A 19,023-nucleotide genomic window follows, 5' to 3' on the forward strand; every position below is an offset into this window, starting at 1 on the left:
AAAATGAGGTCGAACTCTAAGCCAGAGTCAGGATTAACAGCTGAAAAGGGAAAGGGAAGAAAAAGTGATAATAAATTGTAAGTGATAGTTTGGACTCAGCAAGTGTATTTTGTCAAAAGATTTCTAGTTTGAAGAATTAAGCTCTCCACACATCACAGTTTCCTAATAACACAGTGCCACCGTTATTCTACCTAACACGCACATCTCTCTGGGGTTAGTTTATAAAAAAATCCATGGTGCTTCTCAAATAAACATGCTAACCACAGGATTTTTAATACTCTCTGTCTGAAAGAATTAAGTAATTTCCTCTCCAAAGGCATATAAAGGCTTTTAAACCCTGGGAACACAGATAGAAATTAGGTATCCTGCACACTTATCCCCGATCTTCCTGCACAGAGGATTAACAGGGATTAAGAAGCCACCACCACCACTTTGGCAGCGGTAATGATATATATTTTTCCAGAAGCATGGAACACCCTAACTGTTTCAGGGGAGGTGCAGCAATACCAGGATGATCTGAGGCACAGCAGCTGCGGGTAGCTGCCTCATTGTGTTGCAGGAAGCAGATGATGTGCGTGAATCCCGCTCTGTCTGGCGGGGCCCCGCTGCCCAAGCGGGCGCGCTCAGACGGAGCGACCCGCGCCGCGTACCGTCATTCAGGCACCAACTGAAGGTCAGCAGCGTGCCATATGGAGTTACGCCCTTGCTTCAGCTCACATCTGCACCGTCTTCCTAATGCACAATTATTTTGCCTCCCCATATGTCCATCCACTTGTTAGGCTCTTGTTATGCTGCTTGCCAAATTGGCTTTTCAAAAAGTACAAATACTGAAGCAGTGGGATCTGCCCTTGTCCCGACTCCAGCTTTTATCCCAGTGTAACAATCACATGTGCAATTCAGGCACTTTGTACTTCTGGGCAAAGTCTCCTCGACCACCTAGGATGTGTTATTGTGTGTGGTTTAAGGCAGGGGGAGGAAGGGAGGAACCTCCTGAAAGCCACTGCATCATGTAGCTGGGCTACCTTCATCACAGTGCTCACTACATCATTCCCCAGCACTCATTTCCTCAAAATCTTTAGCTACTACTCAGCAAGTCTTCAATTGACAGAAATGACTGTTAAAAGAATCCGGGCAATTCAAAGAGCGCAATGGAAAGTCTGTTCACCCATGATACTAGCAGCACTTCAGCAAAAAGAATTTAAAAAATCCAGGCCATCTGCCAGCAGCTGTCCCTTTTCTCTTTTTATTTTAATACAGGCATTGCTGTTCAACAAAAATCGAATCCAGTTTCATCTCTGTGCATGTCACTATTTGTATACACAAATACATGCCTGTTTCTTATTTTTAGCTACATTAGTTGACCTAATAAAAGACATCCTTCATGTTATAAATTTTGCTTGATTTTCCATTCCCACTTGATTTGGTTTATGGAGTCCCAGTGCTGCAATGTGGATTTGCAGAGGTGGGTATCTGACTCAAAAAGAGTTAGCTTCACTTAGTTTACTGAATTTTCTTGTCTATGACCTTGTAAGAATAAGATACCTGCATTTTAGAATGGATTAAAAAGAAAAATAAGTCCTTTAAATTTGAGTGTGGCCATTCAAAACACTAGACCACCAAACTAAAAAGGAAATTGCTCCCAGTAAGGAAGTATTAAATTATTAATTATTATTTTAAAATAGAAGTATTATTTAGGACGCTGAAATCCAAAACGAATGTCATTTCCTTGGGCTCTCTCTCCAATTTTGTTTATCTATGTCAGTGGGATGAGTCTGCCAGCTTGCTATGGGCCTGGTTCATCAGCATGGAGCTTCACTTCCTAAACATCTCTCAATAGCTCAGTATAAAAATGTAGCTCTAAATCTCAAAATAATAGATTCAGATTTTATGCTACTTACAAAACGACAAGATGGAGCACATACAAAAAGTCATGATCATTTTAACTAGGTGAAGACTTTGATCCACACACACAGGAAACTATGAGATACACACCCTTAAGATCAGTGGCTTCTGGAAAAAATTAATCTTGGCAAAATTAGGGGTTATCCCATCTTTTAATAAAGGAGTGTTCTAGCAGAAACACCTACACAGAATATCTTAAACCAGCCAGTATGGGAAACTCATTGAGCAAATCTATTTATCAGAGGTAGATTATGGATACAACACCTGTACAGTGAAAGAGATGAAGCAAGGTGGTACAGAGTTCCCAATATTTGAGTTCCCTGGGCAAGTGTCAGGATTAGCAGCTGGCTCCTCAGGAGCCAGGATCTGCGAGCATCAGCCTTTGCCAAAAGCTTCCTCACACTGCACTGCTTCACGCTGACTGTGCACTCAACATGTCACGGCTCATTAAAACCTTCATGGATTTCCTGGGAATTGCACTGATTACCCTGCAGCATACAGGCTAGAAATTAGTGAGCTGCTGAAAGAGTTTGTCGCATAAAACCCAAGGCTGCCTGGTTTTCAGACACATACAAGTAACTTCTACTAACTTTTACTAATTTGGGACTCAGATATCATTTTTGTGTTGAAAAATAAAGTACTGGAAGTGCCGGAGACTCCCATATCACCAGGTTGGTGACTGATCACACTTTCATGTTAATAAATATGTAATTTATAATTATTTCCTAATTATATTATTTAATGGTTAAATTATAATCATCAAAATTAATTATATAGTGGGTATTCCATTAATCATGAACAATTATTTTATGAAATTGTCATTAATTTTTATATGTAGCCATTTTAAGTTATCAGGGCTCAAATCAAAACATTAAATATCATCAAGTTAAAATATTTGTTTGCATGATAACCTGACTCTCATACATATCTTCCAGTTCAATAAGTCCTCTCTCGTACATAACCATTTTCTGGGAAGCTATTTGGCAGCTCAACACCGACACCTATAATGATGCTAATCCAAAACTATGAAGAGGTAAGAGAAAATGGGATTAACTGAAGAGAAGAGGGTTTTAAAAGTAAGGTCCAGTAAAGTGGCAGTGTCCAGCAACGAGAATGTAATTATTTCCTTTTGTGTTGCTTTTAAAAAGAAAAATAAGTCCAACCCATCCTTTTCCTAGTGTATTATCTGGCCTCTTTCTAAACTCCAATCACTTTTGCTCCCTTTCTTCTATGACGGAGTTATTGGAGGGGAAGGAAATCACTGTGCTGTGCGTGGTGAATCACTGTTGTAACAGTGAGGACCCTGTAATGCCCTTCGGCACATCAGATAAATTCAAATAGAAAATTACAAAGTGACAATGCAAATGCACAAGGATAATCCTAGCAGCAGCAGCAAACTGTTTACAGCACAGCATGAGCAAGGTGATGCTACCAAGAGGTGTAACCTACTGGGCTCACCCAAAGTGCTGCTCATTGCAAAAGGAATTAGACTGAGCTTTAAGATGTGTGAGGTAACCCAGCTTTAAACAGGACACATATCCTGACCCAGGAAGAGGCAGTGATATTTAAAAGCAGTCGAGGCACATGTGACTCCTTCACAAAATCCAGAAAACTCCTCTTATAAGTAAATCTCTGCTTTTTCTCTTTTTAGCAACCAGACTAAACCACCCACAAACCTTGGCTCACTAGAGCAGCACCATGGAGACACAGCACACAAAGTTAATCCCTGCCTCACAAACTCTGCCTAAACAATGAGATCCTGCACATGGGCTGGGAGCTGAGCACAAGGTGACAGTGACACACAGCTAAGCAATTCCTGGGGTTGCTGACACATTCAGGACAAAACCTATTGTCTTGGCTGAGGCATGGCCAACATTGCTGCCCAAAAAACTCAGGCAAGACGCCTGAGCCCCTCTCATAGAGGCAAAGTGGGACCAGCCTTGTTTGTAAATATCCTGGGAGAAAATATCCTTCAGAAGTCCAGTATGCCCTCAGACACCCTGGCTGTGGGGGCCAAATAGCTGAGAAAATAAGATTTATTGAGTGGGGAAGGGATGAGAGAGCACAGGTGCTCTTCTTTTGACACTAAATGTGTGATAATCCCATCCAGGGATCCCCCAAGGACCAAGGGAGGTAGGTTGCCAGGGCAAACTCATGGACCCATGGCATGCATTGCTTATCACAGCAGCAATAAAAATTATCTTTCAGTTCACTTGCTGGCCAAAGGAAAAGTCAATAGCAAGCAAAAGTCTTCAATTTTCAGGTAAAACAAACATGTCAAAATCAGTTTAATTCAGGCTTGAAACATATGTTGTTAATTTCAAATTATCTTTGAGTTTAAGACAGAAGAATTGAAAACATTTAGACTTTTTCAATGGTATATTTTCAACTTCATCTAATTCTACTAACATGAAAAATACCCATTTAGAGACCATCTCAAGGAACAGTTTTAAATCAAGACAGTAATAAGGAAAATGGTGTTCAATTCAACTAGGCAATTAAAACAGGAGCTGTTTTGCAATAAGATTAATAGCTGCAGTATCCCAAGCTACTGTAGTTTCTTTTTTCAGAATACTGAGAGTTGAATACAATCAAGTACTGATAGTTTTGCCAGACACACATCTGCAGACACTATTCTCCCCAGTTCACAGTCCCAGCTGTGCACAGCACTGCTTGAAACAAGGGATGGGTCTTCTGGGAGGAATCTGTTCAGTGAGGTTGAAGACCAGTGCAGGAATACACTGAAGACAAGGGTGCTACTTCCAATTCACCACTGGAGAAAGTGGACAAAAATGAGGAATATGAGAGAGGAATAGCTCAGCCAGGGAAATTAGACTTTTAAGCTAGGACCAGTACCCTTCAGCAAAATAAACTTTGCTGAACACATCCCTACCATGCAGCTCTCTCATGCCTGATACCACTTTTTCAGCTTAGGCACACAGGGAAAGAAAAATGAAGAGCCCACCCCAGTACTGAAGACTGGGCTATTCAAGTATGCATCACACTCCATTCAGCAGGAAACTGCATGCTGCTTCCAGCCTGCCTCAGCAAGGAAATGCAGCAATGGGCTACAGACATCTCCTGAAAGAATGGCCAGAGTCACAAGATATCTTGCAGGAATGCACAAAACATCACATGTCCTGGACCTTGCCGAGGCTGTGGCTGAAGTAATGCACAGTGTAGATCCATAACAAAGCCGGTTGATTCTGAGCCCTAAAAAAGCTGAAGTGACAAAGGGAACAGAAAAGAGTAACACTGGGCATAACCAAAGTAAAGGTCTATCTGGTACAGTTTACATTCAGTACCAGTCTCAAAGTGCTGTCATGCCAGTCCAAATCCCACCCAAACCTCAGAAAAATATCTTAACCTAAACCTGCACTCAACGCGTGATTTACTGCCTTCCTCTTTCCTGACAGCTTTTACAGATGAGGGTCCCAGAGTGGAGGAAGTGAGGAGAGCCACCGCCAGGTCATGTCATCTACTCAAGGTTATGCAGGGGGAAAAAATGGTATTTACAAGTTCAGGACTTGTGACTCACATCCCTTGCTTTAACCACAGCACCACACATTTCCACACTTGAATGCTGAGCAGACTAGAATGTGGTTCAAGAAAAAACACAACAGAGGTTGGTTGGCAAAAGATTTTCCTCTTTCCTTGGGTGTTTTCAGGGAAGAGGACATTGCATTTGTCCATCTCCTAGAATGGGGAGGGCTTTGGAGCACAGCAACAAAAGCAACAAACATTTGCTGGGTGCAACTGCCTCAGCCTTGAGGTATTGGTGGCTTGCTGGGAGCAGCAAATTAGGCCACAAAGGACCATAACTGATCTTGCTCAAACTGCAATTAAGTGTCATCATGCTTTCCTGGGTGAATTATTTGACTGTCTCTCAGGAGCAAGCTGGGATTATTGTGTACACAATGTTATTCACCTGACTAAGGTACAGAATAATGATGGAAACTCAGGGATTCCTGGTGGAAATGCTTACTGTTTTTCCTTGCCTAAGCCAAAAAATGTAAGATCCTGGCCCACCACACAGACAGTCTGCCTCTTTGTTAGAGTCTGGAAACAGATATAACTACCACCAATGCTTCTCTGAGTAACTGGCCCCTAAATGGCTCTACTGCTACCTAGAACAAATAGATGGTAAATCTACAGTTCTCAGCTTCCCCTGTGCTTATCTCACATGGATTTACCTCTTCTGGGATGGGACTCATACAGTTCATTATCAGTGTTGGCATGTTGATAAAGCACAGAAAACCTCTTCCACCCCAAAAGCCCCTACGTTAAATTGAATGGCAGATTGTCTTGGGACACAACCACCATATTCTAAGAATGAGCCTGCTAGAAAAGCAACTTAAGTACCAAAGTCCTGACATGGACTCTCAGCTCTCTCCTAGGAACTCTATTATACACCCTACTCTCACCTCAGCAGTCAGTGGCCTGTCCCCAGCAGTAGAAAAAACCCAAAGTACACCTACTCTCATTCTTCAAAGGTTTGCTCAACTTAGAGTGCCTGGCCACCAGCATTGCAAGAAGGGACACTGCTCTGGTTTGGCTTCTTTTCAAAGTTTCTGTGTATCCCACTCCTTAATAAGCCAATGGAGACTAAGTGGTCTGCTTGGGCAAGTAAATTCCCTAGGAGGAGGAAAGTAGGGATTTATTCACACACCAGAAAAAAATCCCAAAAAATCAAAACCAAACCCGAACCAACCAACCTGAATGATTTTTAAATGCTGTAGAAACCCCAGTGCTCCTGCAAAAAGCACAAGGAGTTTGCAGTCCTTTTGTTCCTGTCTGGGACTAAAACTAGCATACAAAGCTGGAATGTTCAAAGGAAGACTGACTTGACCTTAAGACCTAACATACATAGATCTAAGCTCTTCTTGTCTAGTGACTTTTTGTTACTTGTGTAGTGGGAGACTGATTTGGGTTTTTATCTGGTACCACAACATGAATCACAATAGTTTCTACAAGAACAGAGACATCTGGAACTACAGCTCCTCTGAGGAAAGTAATAAGGCAATACCTTTTGAATTTTAGTTACCGTTCTGTACAATAATTTTAGTGTGAATAATAGTATGAATACATCCTCTAACACAGTAATTTTTTTTTTTTACTTCTGCAGCTCAAAGAACTTCAGAAGTATTACACATTCTGCACAATTACTAGAAGCATGCATTGCAAGCAGAGAGCTGAGGAAGGCTGGGTAGGTTACTTTCTGCAGTGTTACCCAACTCAAAGACAATGAGGGATGCACAGCTCCCAGCAAATCAACTGAAACAGTCAGATGATACTCAGCATTGATCCAAGGGTGCACCTGAGAAACAAATGAACATAGTGGCTGCAACATACCTGTCCATGTGCAAACTGTGGATCCGTACACGCAGTCCTAGTAAGCAACTGCACGTGCGTTTGTGTATTTTTCCTCTCAAAAGAGCTCTGCCATCAGTACTGCCCTGTGGTGGTACTGCTAAGGCCCAAGACAGTCTCAGGGCTACAAGTCAGGCCCTTGGACACGCTGTAGGATTGTGGAGCATCAGTGAAGTGATGCCTGGAAAACTGTGATAACACCACAAGAGCCTGTTCTCCCCACGCAGATGCGCCAGAGTTGCAGTTAATGAGCGATTAAATCACCAGGCCTTATCCCAGAGACATGTTCCCTATAAAAACAACCTGAGAATCAAACCTCATGAAGCTGTTCCTTTATCATAAATATCAGAGAAATAGCAAAGTGGTACATATATTTTAAGACTAGCAGAAGAGTACCCTCTCTATCTAACAGAGTCTGTCTATTAAATGCTCAAAGTTCTAGCAGGAAAATGGTCTGAGCCTCCTAGAATTTACTCTTCATCTCACTTATTCACTGTACAACTGCAGTACAACAGAAATGAAATAACTTATGTAAGTTACAGCAAGTGCCCTAACCACGAGGCCAATCCTCCTTCATCCTCTTGTGTGCCAAGTAACACCAGCCCTGGGACTTGCACTCATCCTTCACAAGAGTCTCTTGTTCCTGAGCATGCCTCTGGCTGCCAGACACATGGACAGACCGCTGGTCCGACCTGGGTACAGACAGGGAGCATCCACCCCCAAAAGTCTGTGGATTCCTCTTCCACAACAGAAATAACACAATCTTGGCACAAATGAGAGGTAACGCAGTGTATGGGCTTCTTGTAGGACAGGAAATTCATTAGTCACTGATTACATGTTTCCAGCTGCAGCACTCAACACATCCTGGGAACTGTGCATTAGGACACTGGTCCCACACCAGAGAGAGGGAGCTTCTTTCCTTCATGCCACATCTGCTAAAGCAGGAATGAGTCTTAGATACCCGTGTCCTTTAAAAAAAAAAAAAAAAAAGTAGCAAAATGGGAGCTAAATGTGTCACATTTTCATTGAAAGTGACAAAGTGAGATCACCTACTGTGGCAGGCTATGTCCTCATCTCTTTATATTTTCAGCAGCTTATGAAGGTGGAAAGCAAAGGGAGAAAAGCTGCAGGACCAGGCAACAGCCACTGATGACTTCAGTCTGCAGGAGCTGGGTGCTGCATTTCCAACACCCCCTGTAGCTCTGCCAATTGTTACACGGGCGATTACAACACATCTCCAAGCAAGAGGCAGGGAAGCCTATTAAAAGCCATTACTGGGTCTTGAAGAGAAGTAATTAGAATAAGCTCCAAATAGCAGCAGTACGTGGGCAGCGGCCATGGCGTGACAGGCGGGTGCTGCCATCAGCCTGGGCTGCATTCAAGCTGCTGACCACCTGTAAGGAGCAGCTAGACACTAATTATCAGTCATTAATAATCCATAGGCTTGGTGGCCCATGATTCAACTAAGGAGTCCCAAGTGCCTGGCAGAACAGTGAACCTCAGAGCTCTGAGGAAGGTAAATACCGTGTTCTCATCATTATTTTGTTGTTAGGAAAACTAAGGTGCATAGATGTCATGGTCAGCATTACAAGCAATCGCTCAAAATTTGAGGGTAATGAGACCTTCTGAGCTTTAACAAATCTATTAGACTAAGAGTGATCACTCTGAAAGGGATGCACAGAATAAGGAACCCACACACTCCTCATTTCAAAGGCTGCTGTTTAAAATTCCAGCTGCTATGCCTTGTTCCAAGTCACACTGTAACTCAAGGGTGAGAACCTGAAAGGATCCAGAAGTTCTGGCTTCTAAAATGACCAGCAGCTCTTAGTTTGTGACATTTCTGGCTGCCCAGCAGCCTTTTAATCTCATTTTTATGGAACAGAAAAAGGCAAAAAGGGTCTCAGAGTTTTATACAACAGCCTGCTTCTAGTCCCCTTCCCCAGGAAAGGGCTTTACACTTACAAACCACAGGGTAGTACTACTAAGGCATTGCTTTTTTCTAAGTAAAGTCCCAGGGGTATACAAGGAGATGGTGACAGCAAAATCCAGACTACACTCCCTGTTGCAGCTACAAAATTTTCAGTGAAAATAATGAGATCACGTTTTAAGTCTTTAAAGTAAATGATCAAGCCTGCCTGAGGGGAAAAATGTTGGGTTTTTAGTCAAGGACTTTGGTAAACCGAGCCTCTAAGAATTTCCTGCATCAATCAGTATGGGCTGAGAAGCAAAATGGAATGGAATTGCTGAAAGCAGCAACTAACAGACCATCAGAAAGCACCTTCCCTTCCTCTCTGCATATGTTGGGGCTTCCAATGTTTATCTGCTCCCATTGGTAAAAGCCCACCGTGAACTATGAGGACAAGGGAAGAGCTTGAAAATTTCCTTTTGCAGAGACTATTGACAACCTGCCCTAGCAGCTACTGTGGCTTGTTTGTATGAAGCATTTCCAGATAGACAGACACTAATATTTCCCAAATTCCAACCTTCACAGCAGCTGCTGCAATCTCAGAACCAAGCTCAGGAGGACACCAACACAGTGATGGGAAAGTCTTCAAGGAAATCTGAATACCTTGAGCAACACACAGCCCAATCACGCCATGTGGACACTATGATATGCTCCTGTGGCTGGAGGAGCAGTGCCCCCACCTCAGAGCTGTCAACCCCTTTCTTGGGCCAGAAGAGTGACTGCTGGTCCTCTAAGACAGATTTCTGAGGAAGGGTGGGAAGAATAAAGCCTAGCTCTAAGAGATCTGCCACCGCAGCAGTAGCACAAACGCCTATGAAGGCTTCACCTTCGTACATTCCAGCAAGGCAGAAGGTTCAGCAACCCACCACAGAGCCACAAGTCTTTTTTTCATCACTCCTCTTCTCTGCTGATGCTGTCTGAGAGCTCAGCAAAACTCCATACCACAAATAACAGCCTAGCTGATAATGATGGGGTAGAGCTAAGTGTGTTTATCCCTTGTTGCCCCATCCTGGTGCAACAGAAATTCCTGCTAGAGGTGACCTGAGGAAATCAAGTGAGCAGGACCCTGTGACCCTTTACTGAGGTACTTGCCAAATTAATAAATGTCAGTGGTGGGGCTATGATATGATCTCGAATGGAGACCGAGAGGAGGAGCTGTCTGTAAGAGCCAAACAAAATATTGTGGGCACACAGGAGGAGGAACACCGGAGCTTGTGCTTGGATGGTTTTCTTTAAATAGGCAGTTCCAAAAAGCTCCTGTGATTTTCACAAAGATTAATACGGTCCTATTAGTACAATTCTGCCTAATACTGATGAATGATCCATTTCTTGATAAGGCCATGGAAGACATGACCCAGGGCAGGGGAACTCTCAGAGCTTCAGCCAGCTCCAGAGCCAGGCTGTAGCCCAGAGCATGATGCTACCAGCAGCTCAGGTCCTGCAGCCTGAGAGGAACAGGGTAAGAGGATGGGGACCACCCTATTGCCCCCAAAGACAGGACTGCAGGGAATCAGTCTGGCTCATTGAGGGGAAGGGCATGCAAACAAAAACAGAGAGAGAAAACAAGGAAGAAACCACTGAAGGACATGGAAGACAATGTCTAGGGCAGGACACTAAGCAGGGCACAGGTAGGGAAAAGAGCAGGATGGGGAATGGCAACAGGACCACGATGAAGGGTGAAAAATAGATGGATGGACAGCAGACCTGCTCACTCACAGGAAAGGACAACAGAACCTCTTCAGTCATCAGTCCCATATTACTGCACACATGCTTCAGCCTGTATTTTTACTGTGAGGTTCTCACACTGGAATGGGCTTCCCCACATGAAGACTCAAAAATACACAATCAGTGCTATTTTTAACTTAGCTTCATGATGGGAATGGGTAAGAAGTCATGACTTAATAATCTGGGATAGCAATGCTGCCATTGCTGTATGGTTTGCAGATGCAAAGAGAAGAGGCCTTTGCTGTGGGGAAAGACACTCAACAGCTCTCAAAATGTGTAACAGGCTTTTGCTTCTCTGTGGTAAAGCCAGATACATTGATGAATACACCAAAACCAACAAAACTATCGAAGTTTTTCTATAAGCATTTTTCTGGTTTTTGAGGGGGAGAAAAGCTCCCAATTCACAGTATTCATTTTTAAGTGATGAAGAATTTACACTTTTCAAAAGAGCTTCTAAAGACTGTTTTAATGTAAAATAAATTGTATATATATATAAATATAAATCCTTTTCCATCTTCCCCCTGTCCTAAAAGACTTGTAAAAAATATTTTTCTCCCTGTCCTGTGGATGTTCTTTTCTCTATAATGAGTATTTTCATTATGCAGAAAAAAGTGGTTTGCTACAATTTCATCCAACAGCTGAAAAAAGGAACAGATGTCCAGCTGAAGCAGCAGAAATGGAAAAAGGAAACTTTTTTTAAAATGGAAGTAAATTGTGAAACAGAAATTTGGAGAGTCTTGATCCAGTGAGAAACAAACTATATCTCTGGTAATCTCTGAAAATATGAAGGAAATAACTTGTTTGATTCTGGGAATTTAGATTTAGGACTTTTCTCAGTTATCCAAGTGTCCCTCCCAAAACAGAGTTCAATTGTGTTCCTTTTGCTCAATGTTTTCCTGAACAACCAAGACAACGAAGAAATGACCTTAAAAAAAAAAAAGAAAAGTGCACTTAGACCCCACTAAGAACTCATTTCCCTGCTCCCCCACCCCAACCCCTCAAAACCACACAAACCAAAGCAATCTCTCACTACAAGATCACCACACAGTCCCTGGCCTTGGGATGGGCGAGTCTGGAAGAACACCACGCACCAAGGCACGGCAGGCTGGACATTCGTGTCTCCCCAAGCCCAAGCTAAATGCTCTGGCTGCTGCCAGCACAGCTGGCCAAGGAGTGACCTTGTCCTGCCTGGGCTGAGGCCAGCAGAGCTGTGCCCTTGCTCCTGGGGCTGCCAGAGCTCCAAGCTGTCCGTGCTGCTGGTCACTGCCACACCGACCTGATCTCCCAGCCCTTCAGCCACACGATGAGTGTGCTCTTGTGTGTGTGCTCACACCTACTCACGGGCACAGACAGGTGGATCGACACACATCCCCCAGCAAAAACCTAACTTACAAGGAGTCAATTATCCACTGAGAGACTGCTACTAGAGAAGTTACCCAAAGAGTAAATAATAAACTTGCTCCCTTCTGTGCTAGTTTTCTCCATGAAATACAGGCCTGTGATAGGTTTTTTTTTTTTTTTTAACAGCAGAAGGTTGTCAAGCTATTTTTTTTGTTTCACTTTCAATATTCTTCAGCCTTACTTAATTTCACAGGCCAGGGAACAGAGATGATTCTATGATTCCACTGGATCTGGCTCAATAGGACTCTTTCCACCCTATTTCCCAGATGCACATTTGATTTTTCTTATGTTATCCCTGATACAATAATCCTTCAGCTTGCTGTTTTACATTGCCTCTTTTTAGCCCCTTGTTCTCCCCACAGCAGAGCTGAAAGGCAAGGAACTGAGGATCCCTGTTCTGAGCCAGCCCCCTGCATGTTTCTTGACCACTCTGGCTAACAGAGGCTCTGTTGTGCTCTGCGCTGATAGAAATGTCCCAGCCGAGGGAGTGAAAGGCAGAGGATAGATTCATATTATACAATGTCAGTGCTATCAAAATACAGCTGGACCTAAAGAGCCTATTCAGAACCTCTAGATCGTGCTTAAAAAGTAAATAAGGTGTCTCAAGCACAGCTGCCTGAAAAATGCAGCTTAGTGAAACATTTAAGACCATTTTACAAAGTAGTATAAGAAGCTGGGTTTGTTCTCTCGGTTTCCTTATGTGCCAGAAGAAAAATGGAAGAGATTAAACTTTAAATACTGATGCAGCATGTTTGGTAATGACTACAGAAACGACATAACAATATTCTGCCAAAAGCAAGAGACATGCAACTTACTGCCCTAGCTGAAGCAAATTAGAGCTACTTTTAAAGTCTGTCATTAGGTGTGAAAGCTACCCAGGCAAACAAGCCTGGGCATCTGCACCAGTCCTATCCCCAAAAAAGCACTTCACAGACCCTGTAGCTGTAACTCTCTAATCCCCTCACCTGAGAGCCAAGGTGATGAAATGTATGGACTCTGCCCAGAAGGGAAAGAAAGATGCTATTGTGTCTGCTTAGTTCTCATGTTACAAAGAACCATTGCAGAAAGCAAAACCTTGATGGTGAAATGGCTCAAAGCAGCAGCACTCAATTCTTAGGGAATTGTCCCCTCAGAATAACAAAACAGAGAAACCATAACACTGCCAGGCTCACATGGGGAAACTGTGAGAGCTCTGAACTAAGCCATTGCCCATGACCCAGGGACAGTACACAGACATCTTTGTGGCTCTGAAAAACACAAACTCCCTGCTTCCCCCCAGGAGGAGTCTACTCCTGACCTACTTTTGGCCAACAGACTTCATCAAGGCCGGAGATATTCCTTGCCTATGTATAGGAGATGACTGAGAGGTGTGTCTGCACACAATACAACACCAACTTGTTCTCCATTAACCTTGCCATGACTTGTTTTTGCATCATCTGTACAGTTCATGATTTCTCTATAATCACTGAACTCCACTATTAAATCCAAGAAACATTAAAAATGTTTAGCTTTTAACTTTAGGGCAATGTGAAAAGACATAAGCTTATGGGAAAAAAAAAAAAAAAAAGAAAAGAAAAGATGGGTTGATTGTGAGGGAGCAGTGATGCCAGTGCCTTTGGGACACCTTACCTTATCCCCTGGCTGTGGTCTCATAAGAGACACTTGATCATAGCCTCGTCGAACCAAAGCCCACAGTGCATCAAGTTTACCCTGCAATTAAGAAAAAGAGAGAGACAAGATGTGACCAAGAAATGTGTTGAAAATAGCATGAGATTAAACAACAGGTGGATTGGTACAGCTTTTCTGTATTGAGCTGTTTGCACCCACACTGGTCCTGTAACCTGGCCTCTGTACATTGTTTATTTGGAAAACCAGGAGAACCCCAGTGGGGTCATACCCAATATGCAGTAAGCCAAATACCCAATATACAGTGAGGGTAAGAGTAGATTAATGTGAACAACTCCCTTAAGAGGCACAATTAGACAGGTATTACTTTTAAGTGCTAATCTTACTTTAGGTGTTACAAAAGGCAGAACAAAAGTACAGTACAGACGGGAAGAGAACTGAAGCATGGATAAACAGCCACAAGAATACCTGCCTAGGAAGGCTTTACAATTCACAGATGCTTTCCAGAAACATTCAAGCACTGTTAAATTGTTCTGTGAGTAAGCAGGGGAGGGGGAAACTCATCCCACAAAGCACTGTTTTGGGACATGGCCATAGATTCCTGGGATGAGCATGGTATGCTGCAGCCCTGACTCTGCTAGCTCTCCAGCTTCCTTCTCTGTAAGCAGAGATAACAGCTCTGTCCTGCCATTAGGGTTGTGTGAGGATACATACATTAAAAGACATTGAAACACCAGATATCATAATGACACGGGAGAACTGAGGGCGAAAATATGGAGAGACTGAGTGACTTGCCCAAAAACACAAACACTACTGTCTTGTGCTTGAACTAGGGGGAAACAGATCTGGATCCCAATCCAAGCCCTTAGCCACAATGCAGTCAAAGCAAGGACAGTGCTCTTTATCTGATCCTTTTCTAGGCTGCCTTGAGATGGCAGAAAACAGCATCTGACCTCCCTAAGGATCAAGGGATCTGCTGTTGCACCCCAGGCAAGAGTACCTGAAAAGACAGTGTGAGCTGAGGAAAGCAAGATCCCTGCACACACCCTCCATTCTTCTCAAAAAAAAAATGGCAACACAGACCCAAGCAAAACGCACAGGCCAAAACCAGGCAAAGGTGAGGATTAATGGCCACTTTTCTAAATAGGCTCTCTCAGCTCTGCTGAAAGAAAGGCTGTGCTAAGAAAGTCGGATACAGTATCTTACATGATATGAGGGACTTGGTAAAATGGAGGGTCAGACACATTACCTTGATTGGAGTGTACCATTTTCGCTGGGAAGGTGGTTTTCTCACATGGGGCTTCTTTGGCTTGGGTTCCCACGGCTCATACTCCTGTTCTGGCAACTTAATAATAGCATTTTTGGGTTTCTCCAATTTTGCTCCTTCCTCTGTTGACCCCTTGTCTCCCCATCGCACCTGATGTCAGGAGAGCACACTGTAAGAAGACATTTCAGCAGTCCCCACCAGTGGTTTCCATAGATACCAATCTAATTCCCATCAGATGACCAAGACCTACCAGGAATTAAGTCAAATTTATGAAAGCACCAAACTCCCACAGTAATCAGAAATACACATTTAAGAATAAAATAGTCTCATTCAAAAACTGCTGCAACTACTAGCCTTTGCACATTCCAGTAATCTAAGGTGTTGTGGGAACTAACAGCATCTGGGGCAGATGAGATTCATTAAGGTTGGTAAGAGCTCTAAGGTGATTGAGCTAACCCAGCACCACTAAACCTCAAGTGCCATATCCACACACCTTTCCAACATTTCCAGGTATGGTGATTCCATCACTTCCTTGGACAGTCTGTTCCAACTCCTAATCATCCTTTCAGCAAAGAAATTTTTCCCAATACCTAATATATAATATCTTAATATCTGATTTTGTTGTCTGCCTTAGCTCAAGCAGAAAAGTGATTCTGCATTCAAGAACAATATATGATCCATGGTGTCAGCATCAAGGATAAAATTCTTCCAAAGAAAATGGTTAAGGATATTAAGATGCAGTACTTTATCTGCAATCTTCCAGGAACTTGCTGAGAAGTCTCCTCTTCCACAGTAATCAGGCACTGCATAGACAGCACCCTCAAATATAAAACCAGTGTAGCTTTGCCTGAATTTCCTCTGACAAGAAAACTGGTTGCAACTGCACCAAAGGGTTTGACTCATGAGATTAAAACTTCTTTTGGTGCTAATCTCATTTCTTAACCTGCAAATTTTCTCTGGCTCATAATGCTAGATTCATTTAATTATTCATGCAAATGACAGCTGCTTGATGCCTGTTACTTGGACAGCAGGTGCGAATTAGGTAAACAAGCCCTGATTAAATCCCAGTCTCCAATCCTCTTCAAAAAAATCACATGAAAACATACCAGTACAATTTTCAATTACATATGCTGGCGTTTATAACACTAAAGAATAAGCCAAATACCTCCATCCTCTTAATCCCACCAACACCTCGACCTCCATAATAAGATGCATCCACGGTTGGCCACTTCTTCTTTGGCAATCCATCTTCATCATCTGAGTCCTGTGGGAAAAACAGGGAGATATTAATGCTGCTGTCACACAAAAAGCATTAACAGTGGAAAACAGCTGAACATCCTATGGTCCAATCCTCGGATATCTGGCTTTGTGTGTTATGCTCATTCGGTGACAAAAACTAAAAAAGTCTCTTGTCTCTGCAGCTGCAATTTTAACTAGGGAAGCCAGAGAGGATTGCCTGTTCCTCTGTCCAGACTGCTTTTATTTAATCAAATATGTATTGAGCTCCAAAATCCCAACTGATTTGTAAGGGAAGGCAAAGTGCAGATGTATTGTACATATACTGGCTTGCCACTGTGCTATGCAGAAAATGCAGAGATGTGTTAGCCCAAAGAAATAATTTATTAATTGCACTTTTAGAACTTAATGTCACCTAACAGAAGAGAAAAAAGTAGACCACTGTTAAATTTTCTAACATGAGCATCAGACCCCTTTCTCATGGCAGTTGTAAACACTGTTTACATCAAATAGTTATTCTACACTATTTAATGCTTTGTGTTATCTGGCTCAAGCTGTACAGTTTGGTATAGGGTTCAGACAGGAGCATCTCACAATTGTCAGGGAGATCAGAACCAGAGCAATCATAAGGACTGAAGATTGTTTTTCTGGAACATGCGAGAGTCTGAATTAGGAATTAACTCTAGGTTCATTTTTCTGTTCTTGCCTATACCAAACTAAAAGCTGGCAAATGGTTCTGGTTCAACAAGCCTGGGAATACATCTTCAGCTCTATCATCTTGAGCCAAGGGATTTCTCAGACTCCTTATCATTACACTAAGTCAAGGCACCTGAAAGCCACAGCCTGACACTCTCCAAGTACACACGGAGCTGAGGAGAGGGAACAACAAGCCTCCTACAATATTTTCTTTATTCCTCAAATGAGTGTACCTCATGCTGATATCCAGATACATGTGCATGCTGCTCTTGGTCTGGCCATGCACAGTGCTCTCTACTACTGCTCCTCAATACGTTTCTACAAACACTGCTTGAATTTACTTCTTAATTTAAAAAACAAACAAAAAAAAATCAACTGAAAGCCAAATACTACAGAGAGATGTAAACTACTGTTACATTACTAGATGACTCCTTCACAAATTTGCCCTGGATGTTTCTATTGGAATGGAAAAAGAATTAAGAGCCCAAAAGACAATAATATATTTTTTAAACCATGCGTTATTGTTTGTATTTACCTCTTAGGTTATGCCTTGGAGCATATTCCATCAGTTATTCAGTGACCTGTGGTCTCTCAGCTACAGTTCAACAGGTCAGTTTCTCCAACAAATTCTTTAGTATGGCCAGGCACGACTAGAGTTGACATTTGCATTAACTAGTAAGGGGAGTTTGAGTTTGGGTTTTTATTGTTGTGGTCGGACTTTTTGGTGTTGGTTTTACCTTTTTTTTTTTTTTTTTTGTTCCTGTTATTTTGTTTTTATCCTAAATTGGGGAAATAAATATATAATGAAGGTATTGTGGTTTGATGTTGGGTATGGCGCTGCTTTGGTAAGCTTTTTTTTGAGAGTACAACAAATACACAAATTCTATCCCATTTCACCTCATATACAAACCAATACCCAGTGAACTGCATCAGCATTTTTAATTTATTTATATTTGATTTCATTGTGAACATGAGTATTATAGAAGATACTCTGCCTCTTCCATGCAATGTAACACAGATTTCAATTGTTCATGTCTAACAGCTCTTACTGCTGGCAAGCATGACTCTAGTAGGACAGATTCAATAGTGACAGCAGACACTTTTCCAGTTGATAAAGGATTTATACCAACTATCCCCTACACTGAACACACAGCAAAGCAACATTAACAGCTACCACAAGGAAATCTAATGCTTGCACTTTAGAACAAGTTTTACACACCTATATTCAGTTTAACAGTAGCAATACCACTCTGTATCACCTGAAGGGCAGGTCACCATACCTAGGAAGCCTGACACTTAATGTAATGAAATCCACTACACAGTTACAATTATTACAATGCACGATTATTACAACGCATGCTGGACAAAGACAAGGCCAAGAAAAGGGATGGATAACATCTCTATTCTGTGTTATTCCTGGAGGCTTACATCAATTCATTCCCTTGAATTGCATTTAAAATTGCAAAGCATTTGGAATTCCTGCAGCGGTGTGATGCTCTCTCCTTCAAATGCAGCATGACTGCAATTGCAGGCTTTGTGATGGCACTAATCACACTAACACCAGCATGAATTCTGGGGTGCGTTCTGAAGTTAAATTGTCACAGTGCTTCTGCTCAGGACAAGTAACAGAATCACATACACACTAGGGGTGGCCTCTAGCAACCTCAGAACAGCAGCTGTGGTTGCCTCCTTACATTCATGCCAAGTTACAGCAAGCTGACAGTAAACTATAAGCTTTTCTTGTGGGTCAGGCAAGTATTTTTCCATTATTCAACTGTCTATGCCTCGGAAAGAAATAAAGGCAGGCCTAAGTTTTCTCTGGAGTTGCTTTCAC

The 19,023-nt window shown here is 42.4% G+C and overlaps 1 protein-coding gene across 6 annotated transcripts in view; it reads right to left on the reverse strand.

Annotated features, from left to right (window-relative positions):
* Positions 1 to 19,023, reverse strand: part of ANTXRL (ANTXR like) — a 59,679-nt gene that overhangs the window by 7,613 nt on the left and 33,043 nt on the right. For 3 of the 6 annotated variants that reach the window (XM_058421577.1, XM_040071583.2, XM_040071582.2), the window contains 3 exons: positions 16,423 to 16,521; positions 15,240 to 15,407; positions 13,994 to 14,074 (listed from right to left, as the gene is read on the reverse strand). In XM_058421577.1, the coding sequence (XP_058277560.1) occupies positions 13,994 to 14,074; positions 15,240 to 15,407; positions 16,423 to 16,521 (348 nt within the window). Of the gene's footprint in view, positions 1 to 4,368; positions 4,676 to 8,189; positions 8,241 to 11,528; positions 11,889 to 13,993; positions 14,075 to 15,239; positions 15,408 to 16,422; positions 16,522 to 19,023 lie in introns of those variants that run through there. The other 3 variants (XM_040071587.2, XM_040071586.2, XM_040071584.2) reach the window with 3 other exon arrangements.

The sequence above is a fragment of the Hirundo rustica genome, chromosome 8 (assembly GCF_015227805.2).
Source record: "Hirundo rustica isolate bHirRus1 chromosome 8, bHirRus1.pri.v3, whole genome shotgun sequence".
Lineage (NCBI taxonomy): Eukaryota > Metazoa > Chordata > Aves > Passeriformes > Hirundinidae > Hirundo > Hirundo rustica.